The 23,926-nt window shown below is 55.5% G+C and overlaps 5 protein-coding genes across 7 annotated transcripts; 3 read left to right on the top strand and 2 right to left on the bottom strand.

The window, feature by feature from the left end:
- Nucleotides 1-574: 574 nt before the first annotated feature.
- TM4SF5 (transmembrane 4 L six family member 5) lies at nt 575-5,860 on the top strand. The gene is made up of 5 exons (XM_021694549.1): nt 575-751; nt 4,839-4,919; nt 5,256-5,392; nt 5,585-5,801; nt 5,846-5,860. Exons 1-5 carry the CDS (start codon nt 575-577, stop codon nt 5,858-5,860), a joined length of 627 nt encoding a protein of 208 aa, XP_021550224.1.
- Nucleotides 5,861-6,739: 879 nt separating this feature from the next.
- On the bottom strand, nt 6,740-7,992 carry VMO1 (vitelline membrane outer layer 1 homolog). 2 transcript variants are annotated; one of them, XM_021694825.1, is made up of 3 exons: nt 7,807-7,992; nt 7,365-7,480; nt 6,740-7,091 (listed from the first exon to the last, which is right to left on the bottom strand). In XM_021694825.1, exons 1-3 carry the CDS (start codon nt 7,990-7,992, stop codon nt 6,794-6,796), a joined length of 600 nt encoding a protein of 199 aa, XP_021550500.1. In that variant the 3' UTR covers nt 6,740-6,793. The 2 variants fall into 2 exon arrangements, with proteins under 2 accessions (XP_021550500.1, XP_021550501.1); XM_021694826.2 differs by having other exon boundaries at nt 6,986-7,091; nt 7,385-7,480.
- A 2,046-nt stretch (nt 7,993-10,038) lies between these two features.
- GLTPD2 (glycolipid transfer protein domain containing 2) lies at nt 10,039-11,392 on the top strand. The gene is given in 4 exon segments (XM_044921792.1): nt 10,039-10,231; nt 10,234-10,334; nt 10,588-10,754; nt 10,855-11,392. Coding segments are annotated over 4 exon segments (999 nt in total).
- Nucleotides 11,393-14,958: 3,566 nt separating this feature from the next.
- Nucleotides 14,959-17,293, top strand: PSMB6 (proteasome 20S subunit beta 6). Of its 2 annotated transcripts, none has more exons than XM_021694728.1 (6): nt 14,959-15,195; nt 15,580-15,647; nt 16,017-16,148; nt 16,264-16,393; nt 16,598-16,742; nt 17,079-17,293. In XM_021694728.1, exons 1-6 carry the CDS (start codon nt 15,094-15,096, stop codon nt 17,219-17,221), a joined length of 720 nt encoding a protein of 239 aa, XP_021550403.1. In that variant the 5' UTR covers nt 14,959-15,093; the 3' UTR covers nt 17,222-17,293. The 2 variants fall into 2 exon arrangements, with proteins under 2 accessions (XP_021550403.1, XP_044777573.1); XM_044921638.1 differs by having other exon boundaries at nt 15,027-15,195; nt 17,059-17,197.
- Nucleotides 17,294-19,922: 2,629 nt separating this feature from the next.
- Nucleotides 19,923-20,541, bottom strand: LOC123326740 (uncharacterized protein C17orf114-like). The gene is made up of 2 exons (XM_044921352.1): nt 20,469-20,541; nt 19,923-20,089 (listed from the first exon to the last, which is right to left on the bottom strand). The coding sequence occupies exons 1-2, from the start codon at nt 20,539-20,541 to the stop codon at nt 19,923-19,925; spliced, it is 240 nt and encodes a 79-aa protein (XP_044777287.1).
- Nucleotides 20,542-23,926: the final 3,385 nt, after the last annotated feature.

Below are 23,926 nucleotides of genomic sequence, written 5' to 3'. Positions count from 1 at the left end.
ACTGAGCCACCCAGGCGCCCGAGGAGGGCTTTTTAAACAAGTACTGACAGCAGAAATGAGCGGATGATGAGGGTCCACCAGCGTCCTCTTAGTTTCCTTCCAGGAAGGCCCTTCCTCGAGGGCCCACTGGGAGCGAGGGGGCCACCGCACGCCTGCTGAGCACAGCCCAGTTTACAAAACGCTCCTCACACGGTCCCATTTCATCCGCATGACCTACCACACAAGACATGGGGTCACTCCAGCCTTCATGCCCTCAAAGCCACAGGGACTCAGGCTTGGGGCCAGGCTGAGTCACAAAGCCGGCGAGGAGCTCACGGGGTGGGGGATGCTGAGAGCTGCAGGTGCATGCAGGAAAGGAGCAAGAATACCCACCGACCTCAGGCCACTTCCTCCGTGTCAAGCTCCCCACCCCCTCCACCTTCACCTCCTCTTTGCCCAGTCTCCTGCCTCCCTCTCTTATCTCTCCCAAACCTTTGTACTTTGCTCCGGGCTTGTGTTTTTTTTTTTTTTTTCTGGACCTGGGAACCCTGGGCTCACTTGCACGCAGGGCTCACATCCTCGTGGCTGCCTCACCATGTGCACTGGAAAGTGCTCCCGCTTCGTGGGGCTCTCCCTCATCCCCCTGTCCCTGACCTGCATCGTGGCCAACATCCTCTTGCTAGTGCCTCAGGGCAAGACCACCTGGACCGACACCAGACACCTCAGCTTGCAAGTCTGGCTCATGGCTGGCTTCCTGGGCGGGGGCCTGATGGTGAGTGGGCTGGACGCCACTGGGCAGTGGGGTCCTGAGCGCGGGCAGAGGGGAGAGGGGTGGGGCCGGGTGCCAGTGGCCTGGCGGGGGCTTGGAGCCTCCCAGCCTGCCCCAGATAGTGAGCACCTGTGAGTTCAGCACCTGAGCTGAACGTGCATGGGAAAAGAGAAGGAAGGAAGGAAGGAGCCTCTAAGCAGCTTCCCTTCTGGGTAGGGAGGGCGTCCTACCTGTCCCTCCCGGCCCTTGCCCTGCAGCAGATGCTAGGGCACCGCTGGGAAGAGCTAGCTGTGGGGCGCTTATCAGGGCAAGATGGTAACGGGCATGGAGTGTGGGTGTGGGGATGCTGGAGTCAGGAGCAGGGTCACAGCCCCGTCATTCTACCTGTCGCCTCCGTGTCCCCTCACTGGCGGCCCACACTTCTGGATGGCCACCCAGTGCTGCACCAACCCAGAACTCAGGTCAGCATGGTGGAGAAGGTGCCCCAGGTCTTCCCAGAGACTCGCATCTGTCACAAGTGGGGGCAGGGGAGACGTCTCTCCCGGACCTCCTCGTCCCCATCCTCCAACCCCTCCCTGTTCGGGGGAACTTCTGGAAGGTCAGGGTAGTTTAACAGCATCATGGGATGAAGACAGGAGACCTACCCAGCAGGGTTCCTCACTACTCAGATGAACCCCACCACCCATGGATGAAAGTCCCCGGATGGACGAAGGTCCCTGGGACAAGGGCTCACCTTCCTTTGCCTCTTTCTCTGGCCACAGAGACATTCCTCCCTACACACTCCCCCAGTATCAGGCTGCACTCCTCTCCAGCCCACCACGCCCACCTCCCTGCAATCTAACCAGCCTGCCTGCGGGTGGGGACCCCCATGCCGGGCATGCCCCCCACCCATGCTCATTCCCAGCTGCGCTCTTCCCACCTCCAGGCCCTGAGCCGCTCGCCCGCTCAGTCAGTCCCTGCTGCTCCCCGGGGACGCAGGCCGCGTCCCTGCTCTCCCTGGAGCTGGGTTCCCGCTGCGGAGAACGCAGTATCGTGGAAGCAGGAATGGGCGCTCCATGAGAGCAAGGACTGCCTGTTTCGCTGGCTCCGTGTGCCAGGTACCTGCCTAGTCCAGTGCCCTGTACTTGACGGGCACTCGATTAATCCTCGGTGAGCAACGTAAACAAATGAGCAAGATGGTTTCAGACAGGAGTAGGTACGACCAAGGAAACAAAGCAGCATGCTGGGAGTGGGCACTGTTTATAGCATTTTTTTTCCTAAACATCATCTTCTATCCCCTTTGAATTTCACTTGTAGGCAAGAGAGTATACCTTTTTTTTTTTTAAAGGTTTTATTAACTTATTTGAGAGAGAGAGAGAGTGAGCACAAGCAGGGGGAGGGGCAGAGGGAGAAGCAGGCTCCCCGCCGAGCAGGGAGCCCGATGCGGGGCTCGATCCCAGGACCCTGGGATCATGACCTGAGCCAAAGGCAGACGCTTAAGGACTGAGCCACCCAGGCGCCCCAGCCCAGTGAATTTTTACAGTGGACCCACCATGTACCCAGCACTCAGACCAAGATACAGGTCATTACCAGAATCCCAGACAGGCCTCCCACACCAGGCGCTACACCCACGAGAGTCCCCACTACCCTGATTTCTAGCCCCGCAGGCTAGTTTTGCCTGTTCGGCACTTTATATAAATAGAATCATCCAGTATAACAATTTTGTGTCTGGCTTCTCTAGCTCAATATATGTTTGTGAGGTTCTTCCGTATCATTATGTAGACACATAGTCTATTATTTCTGGTGCATTCCAGTGTGTGAAGAGGCCGCAATTAATTTAAACATCCTACTGTTGATGGCCTTTTAGATAGGCCGCAGCTTGGGTTTATTACAAGTAATGCTGCTATAAACATTCCTGTAAATGTCTTTAGGTGCAGTTCTGTTTGCGTTGCTGTTGGATGGATACTTAGGGGGTGAAACTGTTAATTCTTAAGGTGTGCAAGTATTCAGTGCTGATAGATACTGCCAAAAAGTTTTCTGAAGTTCTTATCCCAAGTTCATTCCCATCAGCAAAACAGGAGAGCTTTAGTTGCTCCATACCCTGCTGGATTTAGAAGGTCCCCCTGGTTGCTGTGTGGAGAAAGAGCTGGAGGGGAACTGGTGACGTAAGAGCAGACGGAGGTCACTGTGGTCGTCTGGGAGAGTTGATAGTGGCTGGGAATGGGCCAGGGGCCAAGGAAGCAGATGGGAGCTATAAACTCAGTGCTTCCTTCCGCGCTTACCGTGACCCTTCTCTTGACAGTAAGACAGAGGAGCTCAGACGACAAAAGGAACTTAAACACTTTAAGGAAGTAGAAATCTCAAAGAGGTAGCTGGTCATTCGAAACTGGTCAATCCCAAAGGCAATTCTAGGTGTCTTTGGATCCTGGAGCTTCCCAGTTAAGTGTCCTACCCAGAGAGGCGAAGCAAAGGGGCCAGCACTGGTTCTAGACCTGCCGGGGGGCGTGGAAGAGAGGAGAGGGAGCATGCAGCAGAACTCCGCTCAGCTCCCTATGAGGTCACGATGCGTGAGATAACAGAATCAAAACCCTCAGCCCCACCGCTAGGGAGGAATAAAATGCTACCTGGTGCGCTCTGTACCACACCGGCCGCACAGGGAGGCAAAGACCAAGAAGCTGTGGAATTCCAGAGGTGGGCGACAGGCGAAGAACCTGGCGCCATGCGAGACATTAAGGCTAGAGCCAAAGCGAGGAGCCTCGAATGCCTTCCTGGAGCTCAGTCGTTGTTTGTTTGTTTGTTTTAAGACTTTATTTATTTATTTATTAGAGAGAGCGTGTGTGTGCACGTGAGTGGGGGGAAGGACGGGGGAGAAGGAGACGAAGAATCCCAAGCAGACTCCACGTTGATCGCGGAGCCCAACGTGAGGCTCAATCCCACGACCCTGAGATCATGACCTGAGCCGAAAACCAAGAGGCGGCCGGTCCACCGACTGAGCCACCCAGAGCGTAGTCTTGATGGGCTACTCTCTGAGGACACCCTGAAGGCTTTGGGCAGAGAAAAGCCCCCATTGAAAGCTAAGTTCACTGTGATGGGAGCAATGGAGGATGGAGTGTTCAGCCGCATGGGGGCAAGAAATACAGACGACTCGTAGAGAAGCTGAGAAGGTCATCCTTGTGGGAGGTGATAGGGGAGGGGACCGTGCAGACAAAAGGACAGACAGATTGGAAAACCGTTAAAGGAAAAGTCGAGAAGACTTGAGGGCTGGCTGGGTGTAAAGGATTCCAGTTTTCTAGCGTGGGTGACCTGAAGAATATAAACACCGATGGAGACAAAAAAAGTCACAGGGAGGTGAATTTGGGGAACTTTGGCGGACCTGCGAGGTCAGTATGTGGCTGGCTGGTTTGAGCCGAGACACTGAAAGAAAAATAACCTTCAGCAGGTAGATTTGAATCTGGGGGTGAGTACTGTCCCAGAGGACAGGGATGGGCTCTGGGGGGAGGGCCACAGGAGGAAGAAGGACAAGAAGGACCAGGGTTGGACCTTGGGGGTCCTTACACTTCCCATCAGAGCATTCACTAACATCCTCCTCCCCCCTCCACCTAATCCCAGCTCACCAGACACTCCAACACCACTGACCCTTCCTGCTGCCGAGGGGACTTGTAGTTATCAAGCCAGTCTTGACCTCAGGGCGACCTGTTATTTCATTAAATCTTGAGCACAGCCCTGTGAGGTAGGTCTTGAAGACCCAGAGAGATGAATCAATTCATGGAGTGTGAAGTGAGCACAGGTGGGCCTTAACCCCAGGCCCCCTGACTCCGGCTCAGCGGGGCACCTACTAGGTGCCAAGATTTGTGGAGGCCACCATGACACTGAGCCCTGCCCTCCTGGAGGCTGCAATCTGAACACAGATAAGTAGGCAGGTAGATAATGATAAATAAAGTAGAACCCAAAGGCTCTCGGGGAGTAATGGAGACGAGGTCTTCCTATGGTCCAGAGGGCTGAGGGCATCCCAGGCAGCTCCAGGAGGAAGATGAGCACCCACACACGATGCACGGAAGGTGTGGAGGATGGGGGGAGGGGGGCTCGCTGTCACACCGACCCTCCTCCGCAGGTGCTGTGTCCGGGCATCGCAGCGGTTCGGGCAGGGGGCAAAGGCTGTTGCGGTGCGGGCTGCTGTGGAAATCGTTGCAGGGTAAGCCCCAAACGCGGGCAGGACTCGGGGCTGGGTCTCTGAACCGGCCTTCACAGAGCCACACCTGAAGCCACGGTCCCCCTAGCCACGGGAGCTCCCCCGGCCCAGTCCCAGCTCCGCCTCGCCCCTCCCTCGCCCCCCAACTTCGGCCTCAGTGGGCCTGCAAAGGGCGCCATGACCCCCACGAACCTCCGCGAGGCTCGTAGGGGCGGCTGAGGCCCAGCCCCGGGCTTTGCGGGGAGACGAATCTCTCCCGCGCCTGGAGCCGGGCGAGCTAAGGTGCGCGCACGCGGGAGGAGGAGGCCCCGCTCACCTCCCCTTGCACTGCGCATCCAGATGCTGCGCTCCATCTTCTCCTCGGTCTTCGGGGTGTTGGGGGCCATCTACTGCCTCTTGGTGTCGGGAGCCGGGCTCCGAATTGGACCCAAATGCTTAATGGACGGCCAGTGGGACTACCACTTCAGAGACACCAAGTAAGGCTTCGCGCGCCCCCCTTCCCTGCCTTTCCCACCTGGATGGGGAACTCGGGGAACCGGGAACGCGGCGCGCCTTCGCGGGAGCCACCTCCACGTGGGCCAAACCCCGCTCGGCGCCTGCGCGGGGCTGGAGGGAGGGCACTCCGAGCGCCCTACCTCTCCCACGTGACCCTGCCCCCCACCCCGCAGAGGCTCTTACTTGCAGAACCGTACTCTGTGGGATTTGTGCGTGGAGCCGCCTGGCGTGGTCTCCTGGAATGTGACGCTCTTCTCGCTGCTGGTGGCCGCCTCGTGCCTGGAGATCGTGCTGTGCGGGGTGCAGCTGGTGAACGCCACCCTCGGTGTCTTCTGCGGCGATTGCAGGAAGAAGGAGGTGGGGCGGCGAGGGCTGGAGCTGGAGCGAGAGGCTCCGTGCTCCCTGGCTGCGTCCTCACCTTCTCTTTTCCGCAGGGCACCCCTCGCTGAGGCTGCGCTGACCGGCCTGCCCGCTCCTGGACGCGCGCCTGGCCCACCCCGCCCTGGAAATAAACCTTTGAACTCTCGTGCGCGTCTCACATGGTGCCTCCAGATACAGAGGGCCTCGGGGGCGCTCCTGTTTGGGACCCCTGCAAGTGCTAGCAAGGAGTTACTGAGCTGTCGGTGCGCGCTCAAATACAGTGGTAAACAAGACAGGCAAGTTCTGTGCGCTCAAAGAATTTAAGAACCCAGGGGTCTAAGATGGGTACATTTTTTTGAAAAGGCAATAGATTACTTCACTTTTTACAAAACACCCTGGTAATGGGATAGGTATTGGCTGCTGGAGGGACTTTTTAAGATAAGGTGAAGTCTGAGAAAGTGAAATTGGAGCCGAAATCTGGTGAATGGGTTAGCCATCTGGGTAGCTGGGGGGTTCCAGGCGGGGAGCAGCAAGGACAAAGGTCCCAGGCGGAAATCCGTACGTGGAAAAGCCACTCTTTAACTTTTGTAGGGAAAGGAAGGAAACTGTGGAAAAGACAGATCAGCTTAAGCTCTAGAAAATGAAAGCTTAAGAGGTTTTAGCTTTATCGTCGCCTAACTTGGTAGAAGTTTCTCAATCTGAGGTCACTGGTAGTTCAGAAAGGAAACAGTCTGAGCTCTTAATGAGGACGAGGTGTCTGCCGACGCCCTCAGGAAGCCAGGGACTTCCTTAACTCGGGCGCAGAACTGTGTTTAAGGGCATTTTCCTGGGTTATGGGTCCGTACCTTTCAGTGGCCTGCCGGGACGCCTGAGCCCAAACCCGACTTTCGGCCTGGCCCAGTGTCGGGCTGGGAGGAGACAAGGAGACGCAGTTTCCTACCCCTGAAACAAGCCAGACCAGAGCCAAGACAGAGAAGCTTTAATAGCGAGCGGTGGGATTGGCCCCGGGGCGGGCGCCCTCGTTAACTGCGGCAGCAGAAAAAGCGCACATCGTTCAGGGCAGTGTCATCCCAGAGGCCCCTCGGCCGCTCCACCTTGGTCTGCAAACCACACATGCCTTTGGGGCAGGGCTTACTCCATTCTCCAAAGTCGCCCCAGGCCAGGCCGGGCCCCTCCAGCTCCGTGCCGTCTGAGCAGCGGAAGCGAACGTTGTTGGCTGCTGTGTTGTCCCGGTAGGTCTGGGGTGCCTCCACGCGCAGCGAGAAAGCCACGAGGAAGCCACCGCCGGGACACCACAGGGGCTCACTCCACGCGCCCCACCTGCGAGGGAAGGGGAGAAGTGCTGCCTCTGGGTCCTCCCCACCCCCACTCCGACCCAGCCTTGGGGACTCCTCAGCCAGTGCTGCAGGCCCTGGGTGGGTGGGGTCCGTCACCTGACCTCCACCGAGGGGCGGAGGGGAGGTCTTCCACCCACTCCCCAGCTCTAAACTGCCCCACAGCCCTGGAGGAACCTTTTAGCGGGGAGGGTGGGCATGTGACAGAGGGTAAGGGGCATAGCCGCATCCTGGGGGGCTCTTGGCCCCTGTCCCGCACCTTCCAGACTCGGACTCCACCACGTGCGTATTGTGCTCCACGTTCCCGCGTAAGCAGTGCAGTCGGATCCCGTTCAAAGCAGTGTCGTCGCCAGGAATGCCTTGGGGGGGCTCCTCCTGGGCCAAGAGGAGCAGAGGGACAAGGACCAGTTAAAAGATTGCCAGCCTGGGCGCCTGGGTGGCTCAGTTGGTTAAGCGACTGCCTTCGGCTCGGGTCATGATCCTGGAGTCCTGGGATCGAGTCCCGCATCGGGCTCCCTGCTCGGCGGGGGATCTGCTTCTCCCTCTGCCCTCTTCCCTCTCGTGCTCTCTGTCTCTCATTCTCTCTCTCTCTCTCAAATAAATAAATAAAATCTTACAAAAAAAAAAAAGATTGCCAGCCTGTGTCCCCGGGCACAGGGTCGTGCGTCTCCCTCCTCGGAGACCTAGGCCTGAACCCCCACCTTGAGCGAGAACCCGCTGGCAAAGAATCCATCAGGACACATCTCGGGCCAGGCCCAGTCGCCCCAAGGACCCCCATTGGTCACGTTGATGACCGAACCATAGTCGCTCGGGCGGTTGGCTTGTGCGTGTCCGCAGCAGGTGGCCCACAGCAGGAGGAACAGCTGGGCTCCGACCCCCCTCTCCATTCTGCAGCCTGTGAGCTGGGCCCCGTTCGCGATTTATACCCCCTCTGCCACTCTGAAGGCTCTGATTACGGAAGGGCCTCCCGGATTAAGTGACAACTGAAACTAATCCATTCCGGGAACCCTGCAGACTCCATTCTCTGCTCAGGGAGACCGAGGCTCCCAGCGCTGGAGGAGGGGCCGAGAGAGCTGACCACCTGAATAAACCACCCCCTGCTGAACATTTACCGCAGGCCATGGCTTGTGGTTACTTCCTGCAGGCCTTGTTATTCAATCCTCATAAATGGTATAGGAGGTGGGGATTACCCTTTTATTCTGCAGGTGATGGAACCAGGGCTTAGAAATGGCAAGCAATTGGGCGCCTGGGTGGCTCAGATGGTTAAGCGTCTGCCTTCGGCTCAGGTCATGATCTCAGGGTCCTGGGATCGAGTCCCGCGTCGGGCTCCCTGCTCCTTGGGAGCCTGCTTCTCCCTCTGCCTTTCTCTCTCGCTCTGTCTCTCATGAATAAAAAAAAAAAAAAAAAAAAAAAAAAATCTTAAAAAAAGAAATGGCAAGCAACTTGTCTAAGGTCACGGTCAGCAAGCTGGGAAACTCCCAGCTCCCACACTGGGAAGTGGAGAGCCTAAGTCTAGGGATGGAAGTGATGCTCTGAAATGCTGGACAGGATTGGTCAGCAGCAGCCTTAGGGACCTCCAGGATTAGAGGGAGCATTAGAGGGAGAGATGGGGCAAGAATCCAGAAACCCTGGGAGCTAGAAAGGATCTTCTTAGTGGTTGGGGCCCTGACTCCCAGATAATCTGGGGTACCCCTTCCCCGGAGAAGAAAGTATACACAGACAGGAACAATTCTAGGAAGTTTATGGACAGGGGATTGAGAAGCCCCTAGGAACAAAAGATGCTGCTGCTTCTGTCGCTTCCCAGGTCCTTCCCCCGAATGTTTTCCTAGCTTTGACCACCAGGTGGACTCCTAATTTGGGAAGAAAAAACAATGGCTCATCTGTCATGGGGCACACAACCCGATTTGCCTGCTCTCCACACACTTTCCTGTGTTTATCCAATATATATTTACATAGCAATAATGTATTTGGGCCCAGGCAATATTCTAAGTGCTGCAAATAGAACAGCAACTGGGAAACCCTTGTAAAACAAGGCCCCTGTCTTCATCGGAGCCCACATCCACGTGGGGGAGACAGACGATACATTTTCCAATGGACCTTGAGCTGTGTGAAGGCTCTTTTGTCCCCTTGAGGCCTACTACAGGGCCTGGATGCAGAAACAGTTAATAAAGTTTGGTTTGAAGAATAATGCGGGGGGCGTGCTTGCCTGGCTCAGTCCGTAGAGCATGCAACTCTTGATCTTTGGGCCGTGAGTTCATTCCATGTTGGGCATAGAGATTACTTAAAAAAAAAAAAAAAAAAAAAAATCACGCACGCAAAAAATAAATAACCGCAGAACTCCAATCCGGAGTTTAAAAGGAATTAAACCACAAAAATGTAAACGGTTAAAGCATCCAGGTCAAGACAAGTCCCCTGGAGACGGGATTGTGAATTTAGAAGTGGGTGCTTCCTGGATCCCAGGTGCCCTATGTTTGAACTTCATAGGTTAAGATTTATGGAGCAATTGTGGTCAGCTTTTCCATGTACAGTGTTTGCACATACATTGTCATTTAATCCTCGGAGGAGATCGACAAAGTACCTATTATTTATTGTCCTCAATTTATGGTGGTGGGAACTCAAGCCCAGTTAGTGTAGGGCCCACACCCATTGCTCGGTGGGGGAGCTGGTTCTCACCCCGGCCCCTCTTCCCTCTTACTACAACCTGGCCCTACACGGAAGGCAAACGCAGAGACCAGTGGTTGCTGCCGACCTCCCCCCCCAACACCAAATCCTCTTCATCCTGTCCTTCTCCGCTGGGATGCTGCCCTCTGGACCAAAGAGCACAGGGGAAGGGGACTTAGTAGGTTAATTATTAACCCTTAACAACTTAGGGCACCGCAGGCTTCTCCCAAGGCGAAGGGACAAGGGCTCGCTTGGGGCTGGAGAGGGGGGCGATGGCCCCAGCAGCAGCCGTGGGGGTCGTGCTGCTTCCGCTGGCCTCGCGGCGCTGGGTCCGCCACGCGATTCCTCTGGCGCTCCTCTTGCTGCTGCTTCTTTATCTCTGCGCTTGGAGCTTTCGTAAGTGGTCCCTTCCCTCATCGGCTCTGGGAGGAACCGGGAAGCCAAGCGCTGGGGACCTAGGCCCCCTCCTCGCGCCCTCACCGCTCGGCCTCGCCCCTCCCCAGGCGCCCTCTCAGGCTGCAGATCCCGGACACAGTCGTGCATTCCCGAGGGAACATCGCCTGTCCAGGTATGCTCGGCACGGGGCCAGGACCGGGAGCTCCGGGTGGGGCCCCGATCGCGGGGAGCGGGGCCAGGCTGAGGATCTGGTGACGGGTGGGTCCTGCTCCTCGCGTCCCCTCTCCCGTCCGAAGCCGAGTACAGCAGGAGAGACGCCAGCCGGAGGAGTCCTTTCTGCAGGGCCCCACTGGGCTGCGGGGCGAAGGAGGCCCAGCAGGCTAGGGGTTCTGCTCCCGCCCCCTTCCGCCCGTGTCTCCCCCCAGGTCCCGCGGCAGTCGGGTCCCCTGGAGGCCCCCGAGGGGGAAGAGCCTCAATGTGTGGGCCCCCAGGGGGTGGTGGGCCGCGTGATGTGGCCGTTCCGCGCCAGTCTGGACCCCGAAGGGGATGTGGCGTTGTCGCAGTACCTAGCCGGATGGAGGGCGCTGGTCAGGTGAGCGGTCTCGCGCCCCCCACCCCCACCCGGCGCCCGCCTCCCGGAGTCCCCCGCCCCCTCTCCAACCACCGCGCTCTGCCCGCCACGGAACACGCAGGTTCCTAACTCCCCTCGGCTCCATCTTCGCCTTCGCCACGAGCGAGGCCTTCGCCAAAGTGACAGCTCTCGAGGCTCGGGTGCACGGCCCCGAGGCGGCGCACTACTCCTCGCTGGCGGCCATGGTGGCGTGGGAGCGGCGGGAGGGACTGCTGGAGCGCCCCGGGATCGCCCCCCGAGACACCGCCAGCTCCTCGGGCTCACGGATCCTGCTCTTGCTGCACCGAGCGCTGCGCTGGTCCCAGCTCTGCCTCCACCGGGTGGCGACCGGGACGCTCGGAGGCCCGGACGCCGGCGCGCAGTGCAGCGACGCGTACCGCACGTCCCTGGGCCCGCACCACCCCTGGCTGGTCCGCCAGGCCGCCCGCCTCGCGTTCCTCGCCTTCCCGGGTCGCGACCGCTGGCTCGAGCTGGCGTGCCCGGGCGCCGGGGAGGCGGAGGCGCGGGCCGCGCTGGTCCGGGTGGCGGGCACCCTGGAGGATGTCTACAACCGCACCCAGGGCTTGCTGGCCGAGCGCGGCCTCCTCCAGCTGGCCTGAGGCCCCCCCTCCCGCGGCCGGGACCCGCCGAGACGCGAGCGACCCGCGTCCAGCCGGCCGGCCCCCGGCGCTCGGCCAGGGGGTGGGGCCGCCGGGGCCACGCCTCCGCGCGACGGCACCGCCGGCAAGGCCCGCCCCCGGCGGGGTGGGTGTAGCGCCCGTCCCGCTCTGCGCAGTCGCGGGGCGAGGGGAGGCGCTGTGGGAGGAAGCATGGTTGGGTAGCGGTGGATTTCGGGCGTCTCGTGTGAGGACGGCAGGCGCTTAAGGGAAACAGAAAACAATGGATTGGGAAGATGTGTCATCCCTGTTCCCGGCAGCCGAGAGACGCTCCCCCGGGCCCGCTCCCAGCCACTCCCACGGCCGCGTGCCAAGTCTCCAGCCCAGACCCGCGCCCTGAGCCCCGGCCCCGCACAGCCGGCTCCTTCCTGGACGCCTGCACACACGCGGCAAATGCAACACGTCCCACGCGGATCCATCCGCTCCTGCCAGAGCTGCCCCTCTCCGTGTGTCCCCTGTCTCTGCCAATAAGTGGCACCCTCTCCTTTCGGCTACCCGAGCCGAAAACCGGTGCGTCACCACTCACACCAAGCGGGCGCTCGGCTCGATAGTGTCTGTTCATTAAAAGACCTCCTTGGCCACTCCCACAACAATAGTGAACGGGAAAGTGTGTGGCCATTTCACACGCTGGAACTCTCAAATTGGGAGTCCAGCCCATTTTCCCCCAAGCCCCAGAATCCTATATATACAGCTACTTATTAGATATCTTCACCCGGATTTCTACCAGACATAACGAACGTAACAGGTCCAAACCTGAGCTTCTAATGCCCTTTCCTCCTCCCAAACACTTCCTTCATAGTCTTTGCCAGCTCAGTAAGTGACCACTCCATTCTTCCAGGTCCTTAAGCCAAAAACTTGGTAGTCATCCTGACTTCTGTTTCTCTTTCATCACACCCACGTCTAATCTGTCCGAATCTGACCGTTTCCCACTATCTCCACTGCCACCACCCTTGTCGAGCCAACTTTATCACCTGGATTATTACAATAGCCTCCTAATTGTCTCTCTGTCCCATACTCAATTTCCCGAATGTGTATTTTCAATAGAACAGCCAAAGTAATCTCTTAAAATATAGATCATATCCCATCACTTCCAGGCTCAAAACCTTCCAGTGGCTCCCTGTTGCACTCAGATGAAAAAAAAATTTTTTTTTTAAATTTAAGCGTAAATGTCATATTTTGGATCATATTTTCATTTGAGATCATATTTTCAGTTGGATCATATTTTCAGTTGAGAATGGATCATATTTTCAGTTGAAAATGATGAAAAGCTTCGTAAAGGTCCTACGTGATCTGACTCTGTACTAGCCAAATTGACCTCTTCGATTTTCATTCAATATTTCAGGCATGATCCTGCCTCAAGATCTTTGTACTTGCTCTTCCCTCTGTCTGGAATGCTTTTCCTCCAAATAGAGACATGACTTCCCTCAGTTCCTTCTGGACTTTACTCAAATGTCTCCGCAGGGAGACCTTCCCTGATGATTCTTTCTAAAATTTCAACACGCACACACACTTCCTATTTCCCTTCCCTACTCTGTTTTTTTTTTTTTCTTAATATGAGTCACTATCTAATAACATGCTGTATGTTGTACTTACTTGTTTTGTTTTGTTTCCATTGAGAAATGTAAGCTGCATGGGGCAGCGAATTTCTAGACAGAAATTTGTTCCCTGATGTACCTCCAGTGTCTCAGACAGTGCCTGTCTCCTAGTAGACATTCAACAGCTTTTTGTTAAATGAATGTCTGAGCACGAAAAGATGGCCGGAGCCAGAGTCCAAAAGAAAAGAGGAGGTTGCACAGTAATGCAAATATACTTAATGCTGCTGAATCATACATCAAAAATGGTTAAAATGCTGAACTTTACGTTACGTTATTTGTATTTTACTACAATAAAAAATTAAAAAGTAAAGAGGAGATGTGACTCTGGACAGGTAGTCAGGAGCAAGTTCAAGAAGGATGTGACAAACTACCTTACAGAGATAGGACTTTATCCCCAGAGTTCATTTTAAGCAGGGGATTGTTTAGACCATACTTGGCAATTCAAAAACCAGCTCCAGCTGTGGTATGTAGAGGACTACAGCAGAGTCATAGGAAGACCGCTCCACACAACAACGGCAAAATACACATTCTTCTCAAGTGCACATATGACATTCTCCAAAAGAGACCATATGTTAGGCTCTCAATAAATTTTAAAAGATTAAAAAAATAAAAATAAAGAAAATAAAAAAAGATTAGGGGCGCCTGGTGGCTCGGTCGGTTAAGCGTCTGACTCTTGATTTCAGCTCAGGTCATGATCTCAGGGTACTAGTGATCGAGCCCCGTATCTGGTTCCCTGCTCAGCAGGAAGCCTGCTTCTCCCTCTCCCACTCCCCCTGCTTGTGTTCCCTCTCTCGCTGTGTCTCTCTCTGTCAAATAAATAAATAAAATCTTAAAAAAAAAAAAACTATAAAAGAAGAGCAAACTAAAACTTAAACAAAAAAAAAAAAGCAGAAGAAAAAAATAATAAAGATCAGAGTGGAGGGGCACCTGGGTGGCTCAGTCGGTTGAGCGTCTGTCTTCTCGGCTCAGGTCACGATCTCAGGGTCCTGAGATCAAACCCTGCACCAAGCAGGGAGCCTGCTTCTCCTTCTGCCCCTCCCCTTGCTCATGCTCTCTCAAATAAATAAAATATTTTTTTAAATTTTAAATGTTTGTGTTGCAAAGAATACCAATGAAGGAAATGAAAACACAATCTAGAGAATGGGAGAAAATATTTGCAAATCTTATGTCTGACAAAGGCCTAGTAAATAGAAATAAAAAAGAACACCTAGGATTCAACAATAAAAAGATAATCCAATTTGGGGGGGAGCTGGCTGGCTCAGTCGCTGGAGCATGTGATGCTTGATCTTCGCGTTGTGAATCGGAGCCCCCGATGAGTGTAGAGATTACTTAAAAAATAATAATAATGAAATAAAATAAAAATAAAAAGGGCTAAGGATTTGAATAGGTATTTCTCCAAAGAAGATATACAAATGGTCAGCACGTGAAAATATGCTGAACATCACTAATCATAAAGGAAATGGGGCGGGGGGCGGGAAGAGAAGCTACACAAGATGCCACTTCACGCCCACGAGGACGGCTGAAATAGAAAGTGCACAGTGACCGTCAGCGAGGATGTGGAGAAATCGCAACGCTCAGCCATGCACACGGGGCTGGTGGACCATCACATGGGGCAGCTGCTATGGGAAACTGTCATTTCCTCAAAATGCTAAGTCTAGGGTTTCTACATGACCCAGCCATTCCGCTCCTAGTATACGGTCCTAGGTGTATACACCTAAGAGAAATGAGAGCAGCGTGGCCATTCTAGTTCAGAGACGCTCAAGCGCATCCCAACACTCTGAACTGCAACTCCCATCAGATTACGTCAGTCCCGCGCAGCCCCATGGGAAACGTAGGCCGTCCACGCTGTCTTGGGCGCTTTTCTGTGCGTCGGCTGGCCGCGCTGCCGTCGAGCGCTCACTGTCGCAAAAGAACCTTCCCTGCGCCGTTCTTTTCCCTTCTGCCGTCAACCGTGACTTAGCTTCGCCGGCAGACGGCTTCACCACGGGACTGAAGAGCGTGACAGAGCGCTTTACGACAGTTGCTTTGTGGCAGTGCTGGAGGAGGAAGATGGCGGCCACCTTAGTAGCCGCTCGAGGAGCGGGGTCCACGCCGGCTTGGGGTCCCGAGGCCATTACCCCGGACTGGGGAAGCCGGGAAGTCTCCACAGGGGTGAGGAGGCACTCGGGGTTCAGGAGACGTGCCCAAGGCTTGATGCGATGGGAGGATGAGGCCTGAGTGGGTTGGAAAACTGGAGGGCGGGGGAGGGAGGTGGGCTGATGGGCTGTAGCAGGGAAGAGGTATCCTGAGGATGTTGGAGAGTGGTGTGGAAGGGAGGCTGGAGCGCGGAGTCCCGGAATCTTGCGGGACGAGGGTTTCAGGCCCGGATGGGCCTCTGGGGATTTGAGGATTGGAATTCTGGAATTCCGGAGACTTGTTAGCGGATCGGTGGCGCACGACTTGCCTACTCCAGGGACTGCATTGAGGGATCGGTGAAGTTTGTGTACGCGGGAGAATGGGGAGGAGGGCCAGATTCACCCCTTTCCTTTCTCCCAGACCACTATCATGGCCGTGCAGTTTGAAGGGGGCGTGGTTCTGGGAGCCGACTCCAGAACAACCACTGGGTGAGCTCAGGACAGATACTGGCCGGTCATCGCGTCTTTCCTTCCCTCCTTTCCTTCCTTCCCTTTCCTTCCCTTTCCTTCCCTTCCTTGCCTAGCAGTCCGTTCTTACCCTTCACGCCCCACCGCGGGAAGGGAGGTTTCTCCCCTCCTTGGACTTAAGGATTGGTTCCAGCTCCTCCTGCTTCCCAGTTTTCCCTCTCACCCTTTGGTGAAATTTTTGCGGAAGTCTCTTCTCCAGCTAGCTTCAGTTTGGGTGAGAACTGATGGGAACTGCTGGAATTCCTATTCCTGAGCCCCAGGAGCGGGCAGTAATGGGATGGGGGTGGGAGACAAGTGGGATCGCTCCCTCACTGCCCTGCCACCCTGCAGGTCCTACATCGCCAATCGAGTGACTGACAAGCTGACCCCTATCCACGACCGTATTTTCTGCTGCCGCTCAGGCTCAGCGGCCGATACCCAGGCAGTAGCCGATGCGGTCACTTACCAGCTTGGTTTCCACAGGTACTTGCGGGCGGGGGAGGAGCAAGTGTCTGCAGGGAGTTGCGCCCCGAGGTGCCAAGGGGCCTGACTCGCGAGTCCTGACGCTGTCTTTCCTGTCGCTCGCCTCACCCTCTAGCATTGAGCTGAACGAGCCTCCGCTGGTACATACAGCAGCCAGCCTCTTCAAGGAGATGTGCTATCGGTACCGGGAGGACCTGATGGCGGGAATCATCATTGCGGGCTGGGACCCCCAAGAGGGAGGGCAGGTGAGGCGCCCCCGCCCCACCCCCATCAGAGCCCTGGAGCCAGGCCTTTGAGCCTCTCCCCACCCCAGCCATTTTCTGTTTTTCTTCCCGGTCCCTGCCTCCCTTACTATTACCTCCTCCCAGACCGATCCCACTCAGACCGGTGTATGGACGTGTGTTGCCAAAAGTACAACTGGTGACTCTTCTCCTCCTCACACCCGGCAGGTGTACTCAGTGCCCATGGGGGGCATGATGGTGAGGCAGTCCTTTGCCATTGGGGGCTCTGGGAGCTCCTACATCTACGGCTACGTCGATGCTACCTACCGGGAAGGCATGACCAAGGAAGAGTGTCTCCAGTTCACTGCCAATGGTGAGAACTTGGGTTTCTGGGCCTGTGAGCGCCAACCCGCATGTCCAAGCACTTTCGCACCCATTCCTCATTTCTTTTCTTTTTTTAAAGATTTTATTTATTTATTTGGCATAGAGATAGCGAGAGCAGGAACACAAGCAGGGGGAGTGGGAGAGGGAGAAGCGGGCTTCCTGCCGAGCAGGGAGCCCGATGCGGGGCTCGATCCCAGGACCCTGGGATCATGACCTGAGCCGAAGGCAGACGCTTAACGACTGAGCCACCCAGGCGCCCCCATTCCTCATTTCTTGTAGCGAAGCCAGAATCTCACTGACCCCAGCTTTCTCCTTTTGTTCACAGCTCTCGCCCTGGCCATGGAGCGGGACGGCTCCAGTGGAGGGGTGATCCGCCTGGCAGCCATCGCGGAATCAGGGGTGGAGCGGCAGGTACTTTTGGGAGACCAGATTCCCAAATTCACCATTGCCACTTTACCACCCCCCTGATGCCTGGAGTTCTAGGATACAATGAGAGACACCCCACAGTGACGTAAAATTCAATAAACCGTTTGTCCGAGAGGATCTGCTCTGAGGTTCTTTTCTTGACCTCAAGGCTGCACTTGTTTGGCCCACTCCTGTGTGTACAAAGCTCTGCTCTGAGCTGAGAGGGAGACAAGCCTTTGCAAGAATGGTTTTCAAACCGCTTTCTCCAGACTGCCTTCCCCCACACTCCCTTTCCTCCACCATACCCAGGTCCTTAGGACACCAAGGTGTGGTTGAAATGGGGCCTCCCACAAATGGCCCACCTCCTTCCCTGCTCAAGCCCAGGGTGGAACTCAGATTCCTGACTGGGACTGGGGTCACCTCCCCTCAGCCTGCCTCCTGCTTGTCATCATGGCTGGCTACTGACCCAAAGGCCAGAGGACAGCAGATCTCCGGCCCAGACTCATGGTCCCCTCCCTCCACACTCACCTCTCTCACCTCGTCTTGTCAGGAGCAGCTTGTCAGGAGCAGCAGCGTGACTACATTGGCTTTGGGGACAAAGGTGGACCTTGTTTGCAAATAGCATTTAAGATGGGTGTCGGGCGGGAAAGGGGGCCCCTGGGAGCGCTGTGGGCCAGTCCTGAAAGCCATCATTCCCACAGGGGTGTGATGCTGAACCTATCTTCAGCCCCTGGCATGGGAGGCTGAGAGTAGACTCCGGGCCCCCAAGGCTATCTGCGCTCAAGCCGGGGACCTACAGGAGCTCAGTGTGTGCATTCCCGGTGCCTGTGTTTCCTCCACTCTGGGGATAAGGGAACTGTAGGAACCACGTTGGAAAACTTGGTTCTAGAATACGGTCCTGCCCTGGAGGATTTTGGAGATTACAAGGGAGGCTTCCTCAAGAGGTGGGAGGTCCTGGATTAAGAAAGAGCAGAGAAGGACTTCCGATCCCAAACATGTCCCTCAAACTTAACCCATAGAGAGGGGCGCCTGGGTGGCTCAGGCAGTTAAGCGTCTGACTCTGGATTGCGGTTCGGGTCCTGATCTCAGGGTCCTGGGGTGGATCCCCGTGTCCCCTCCGTCCTCAGCGGGGAGTCTGCTTCAGGATTCTCCCTCTGCCCCTCCCTGCCCACCCCCCCCCCGCCCTGCTTGCTCACACTCTCTTTCTCTAAAAAATACATAAATAGATCTTTAAAAAAAATTAATCACCCATAGAGAACTTTTGACTTTTCTCCAAACCTGTTTACCCAGTCCTCCCTCCCTCAAGGCATCTTCACTTCCTCTGTCCCCCGCACTCTGCAGTGAGCCGGGCAGTAGGTCCTAAAAACTCCGTCCGCTTCCTGCCGTCTGCACGCAGCTCTTTTGTAAGTGGTGTGACATCAATTTCAGGGGCACGACATAGTGATTCGACAACCACACTGTGCTCACTGCACGCCCATCATGACTTGCCTGCCGGATGGCAGTGGCCCAGTGCCCTCCTGCAACCTTTTCCGTAGAGCGACCGGAGTGGTCTTTCCATGTAAGTGAGAGCGTGTTGTCCCCTGCTTGACCTTCCTCAATGTCTCACCAGCCCGTCTAGGATAATATTTTAGCTCCTCACCGTGGCCCAGCTGCCCCAGCAGGTCCCCCCAACGGTGACACTCTGGTCACTGGCTTTTTTCCTCTTCCCTAGGACCTCAGGGGTTTCACACTCACACTTCCTGTTTTTCCTGCCCAGGACTCATCCTCCCTGGTTTTTCTTTTTTTAATAAACTTTTTTTTTTTTTTAAGATTTTATTTATTTATTTGACAGAGAGAGACACAGTGAGAGAGGGAACACAAGTAGGGGGAGTGGGAGAGGGAGAAGCAGGCTCCCTGCCGAGCAGGGAGCCCAATGCGGGGCTCGATCCCAGGACCCTGGGATCATGACCTGAGCCGAAGGCAGACGCCTAATGACTGAGCCACCCAGGCGCCCCTAAAATAAACTTTTTCAGAGTGGTTTTAGGTTCACGACAGAACTGGGCGGAGGTTTCCCGGCCGCCGCGCGGCCCTCACACGCGCTCAGCCTCCCCCACTGTCAACATCTGTCAGAAACAGCGAATCTGCACGACACGGGGGTTCCCAGTTCTCACTTGGCTCCTTGCCGTTCGGGTCTCAGCTCAAATGCCACCTTAGCAGCAGCTCCTCCCTGACTACCTGGGGTTCCAGAAGCGCCCCCTCCACCCGGCTCTCGCGGTACCGTGTAATTTGCCCCGTAGCAGCGTTTGCTGCGCTCTCTCCTAGCTCCTGTGTTTAATTACTGTCTGTGAGAAGGGCAGGCTCTCTGCTTGGTCCACCGATGCGCCCTCACTGCCTGCCAGGGAGTAACGAACGTGTGCCCTCGCCTCAGCCCCGGTCCTGGCCGGCCTCCAGCCCCCAACAGCTCACCACCCTCCACTCTGAGCTTGACCTCGGCACACCCCACACCCGCTTCTGCAGGCCCCACCCGGGCTCCCCGTGAGATCAGCTGCGTCATATTCACCTGCCCCGCATCCCCTCCCCTACGTGCCGCCCTCCCCGCCTCGGCCCCAGGACCCACCCCCTAACCACCGCCCCCCCTGCCAGCCCCAACATGCACACAACACTGGGCAACTCTGAGTATATTTGACGACAAGGTCATGAGGGATGGGGGTCGGACGGATCACGGAGAAGACTGGGGAGGGGAGGTTGCCAAGCTTCCTGGAAGTTCAGCCCCTGGTTGTCCCCGTCAAATGGTGGAGTCGTTGGCGGATGCGAGGTCATGCAGCTGGTGACGGAAGGAGAGTCGGGCTTTCCGGCTGAAGTAGGCGCCAGACCCCAAGGACGGCACCCCTCCCTCGGCCGCAATGGGGGCCGGGCTGGGATTTGGATCTGGACGGACAGCGGGATCCAGGCCTGCAAGGGAGACTGGAGGAGGAAGAAGGCTATTGTGGATCAGCGTTCTCCTTCCTTCCCTGCAGCGTGGAGGGAAGAGGCCAGGGAGGGCCCTGGGGCAGGGAGAGGGGTCGCAGAGAGAGAGCAGTGGTCACCAGGCCTCACACGCGGAGGGCCCCCGCGCTCCCCGGGATGCTCTGCTGTCAATCTTGAAGGTGTTAACATTTTTTTTTTTTTACCAGGGGGCTTCTCTTCCTCATTTTGCATCGGGCAGTCCTATGGAGAAGTCCACCTCCCACCCAGGAAAACAAATGATTCTTTTCCCTTCACTGCCTTGAACCTTTACCTTTCTCCCCAGAGTGAGCGTGCCCACCCGTTTTCCTCGGTCTCCCCCCCGTACCTGCTCCTCTTGCAGTCCCCCGCTGTCTCCGGCACCCACACCATGGGAAACACCATGCCCCCTTGAGACCCATCTCAACAGTGGAGGCGACCGGGATGCTGGGAACGGCCAGGAGGGCCCCAGGAGGAGGGGTGTGGCTTCCAAGCCCCCCCAGCGTGGGCCAAACTACCACTTAGCCTCAGACCGCCTGGTGATTACAGGCGCCAGGGGATGGAAGGAGAAGAAGAGGGAGGAGGAAAGAGGTGGACGGGCACCCCATCCAAACACCTGTCCTTCTGTGCCCCCTTCCCTTGGGGCGCTCTCTGGTCTTCAGGGAGAAGCAGGAGGACGCTGGGAGGGGTGGATGGCAGAGACAGACGCCGAGGGGCTGGGACACACGGACACATCGTGGCAAAGCCGGCCAACTCAGTCCCAGCCTGGACACTGCTGGGGGCTCATGTGTATTCTGGAATGAGAATCCAAAACGCCCGAGATGTGAGAGTTTAGAGAACGGTCTATTTTTGTAGAAGGAGACATTGTGCAGGGCAGGGAAACGCTTGGTTCTCGCTGAACGGTCTGGTAGCTCTTGTACCCTTCTCGGAAGACGGTTGTTGTTGATTCGCGAGGCTGTCCCGGGCAGATTCAAGGGACTTGTACACGTTACCTTATTTCATCTTGCCCGCGGTCCTCGGAGATGCGCATTATTACCGTCCTGCTTCCACTGCCGAGGAGCTGGAGACATGGAGATCCTTCGGCAACTTGCCAAAGGTCACGCAGGCAGTTGGAGCCGGAACTTCTTACCCCCGCCAGGCTGACTCCGTCCACTCGGAACCCCACGGGGCGACCTTCAGGCACTGAGGCCCTCAGCCAGGCCTGGGGGGCCAGAGTGCCCGCGGCAAGGACTCTGAATGCCCCCCAGCCCGGGAGGGCTGTGCGAATGTGATCCCACCCTTCCCTGAGGGTATCCCCTACTGTCCGGCTTAGAAATCTGTTTCATATTTCTAAAACAACTTGATGGAAGCACAAATCTCCATGCACGTGAATACACACATCTGCGTACAGTTCTAGGAGTCGTAACAAAGGTATACACCTAGGGGACAACCACTCCAGTCAAGATACTGGACGTTTCCGTCACCAACTCCCCTTAACGTGCCTTGCTGTCAACCTTGTCCCCTCCCCCAGCCACAGGCGCCCGCTGATCTCAGTTCAATCCGTAAAGATCAGCTCTGCGGGTTTCAGAACTTTATATAAATGAATCATATCGTGTTAACTTTCTTCTGCCCGTCCGGTTTCTGCCGGCATAATGGTTTTGAAATTCACCCAGGTTGTATGTATTTGCAGTTTCCTTGTGCTTTTTGTAATAACTGTTTTATTGATATAAATGACATACCGTAAAATTCACCCTTTAAAAGTATACAAGTCGGTGGTTTTTGCTATATTCACAGCTGTGCAGACATCGCAACTGATTTTATAACATTTTCATCACCCTCAAGAGACCCCGCGCCTCCAGCCAGTCACCCCCCTGTTCTCTTCCTCCCCGGCTGGTGGCCACCACTAACCTACCTTCTGTCTCCACGGATGCCGCATGGATGAACTCCTACACTATGTGGTCCTTTGCGTCTGACTGCGTTCACTGAGCATCCTGTTTTCAAGGTTCGACCCTGTTGTAGCACGTGTTCGTACTTTATTCCTTTTTACGGCTGAGTAGTATTTCGCTGTGCTACACCACATTTCGGGTATCCATTCGTTAGTTGATGGACACTGGGCTGTTCCTCCGTTTCGGCTATTTGAATACTGCTCCTACGGACATTCACATACAGGTGTCTGTGTGGACATCCGTTTCCAATTCTCTTGGGTCTACTTTTTTCTTTTATTTTGTTTTAAAGATTTACTTACTTTAGAGAAAGAGAGAGAGTACAAGCTGGGGAAGGGGAGAGGGAGAGAGAATCTCAAGCAGGTTCCCCACTCCGGGCTCGACCCCACGACCCTGAGAGCATGACCTGAGCAGAAACCAAGAGTCAGCCGCCTAACCAACTGAGCCACCCAGGCTCCCCTAACTTTTTTCTTTTAATTGAAGTACAGTTGACACACAATGTTACCTTGGTTTTAGGTGATCGGACAGTGATTGGAAAGGTCTGTCCATTACGCTGTGCTCACGAGTGTGTGACACCCGGCACCAAACGACGCTATTCCAGTACCACTGACTATAATCCCCACGCTGAACCTTTCATCTCCATGACTTATTCCTTCCATAACGGGAAGCCTGGACCTCCAACTCCCCTCCACGCATTTTGTCCATCCCCTTCCCCCACTCTCTGGCAACCACGTTTTGTACTTAGGTGTCTGTTCATGCTTTGTTTGTCCATTCTGTTTTTGAGAGAGAGAATGTGGGGAGCAGAGGGAGAGGGAGAGAGAGAATCTTAAGTAGCCTCTGAGCTGGGCTCGATCTCAGGACCCTGAGATCATGATCTGAGCCGAAATCAAGAGTCGGAGGCTTAACCGATTGAGCCACCCAGACATCCCTGTTCATTTTGGTTTTTTAGATTCTGCTTATAAGTGAAATCATATAATATTTGTCTTTCTCTGACTTTTTAAAAAAAGACTGTATTTATCTATCTGACGGAGAGAGAGAGAGAGCACGAGCAGGGAGGGGACAGAGGCAGAGGGAGAAGCAGACTCCCCGCAGAGCAGGGAGCCCGACGCGGGGCTCGATCCCAGGACCCCGGGATCATGACCTGAGCCGAAGGCAGATGCTTAACCATCTGAGCCACCCAGGTGCCCTATTAATATCTTTTTAAAAGATTTTATTTATTTGACAGAGAGAGAGCACGAGCAGCAGAGGGAGAGGGAGAAGCAGACTCCCCGGGGGAGCAAGGAGCCCGATGTGAGAATCGATCCCAGGACCCTCAGATGCCTAACCGACTGGGCCACCCAGGCGTCCCCAAAGCGCCATTATTTTATTTATTTTTTTATTATTTTTTTAATAGATTTTTTTTTTTTTTTAATTTGAGACAGAGAGAATGAGAGAGACAGAGAGCACATGAGAGGGGGGAGGGTCAGAGGGAGAAGCAGGCTCCCTGCCGAGCAGGGAGCCCGATGCGGGACTCGATCCTGGGACTCCAGGATCATGACCTGAGCCGAAGGCAGTCGCTTAACCAACTGAGCCACCCAGGCGCCCATGCGCCATTATTTTAAACACACATGCCCCGTTCAGTGAGGAAGTGTTTGTGATACATGTATCTGATAAAGGATTTTCATCCTAAATATAGGGGCGCCTGGCTGGCTCGGTTGGGAGAGCCTTCCACTCTTGATCTCAGGATCCTGAGTGCAGGCCCCATGTCGGGCGTGGAGCCCACCTAAAAAAATTAGAAAATAAAGTAAAAATACAAAATATATTAAAAACTCATAATTCAGGGACGCCTGGGTGGCTCAGTTGGTTAAGCGACTGCCTTCGGCTCAGGTCATGATCCTGGAGTCCC

Source organism: Neomonachus schauinslandi, chromosome 15 (genome assembly GCF_002201575.2).
Source record: "Neomonachus schauinslandi chromosome 15, ASM220157v2, whole genome shotgun sequence".
NCBI classification, from domain to species: domain Eukaryota; kingdom Metazoa; phylum Chordata; class Mammalia; order Carnivora; family Phocidae; genus Neomonachus; species Neomonachus schauinslandi.
The sequence above is the reverse complement of the archived record's forward strand: the minus strand, read 5'-3'. Positions and strand labels throughout refer to the sequence as shown.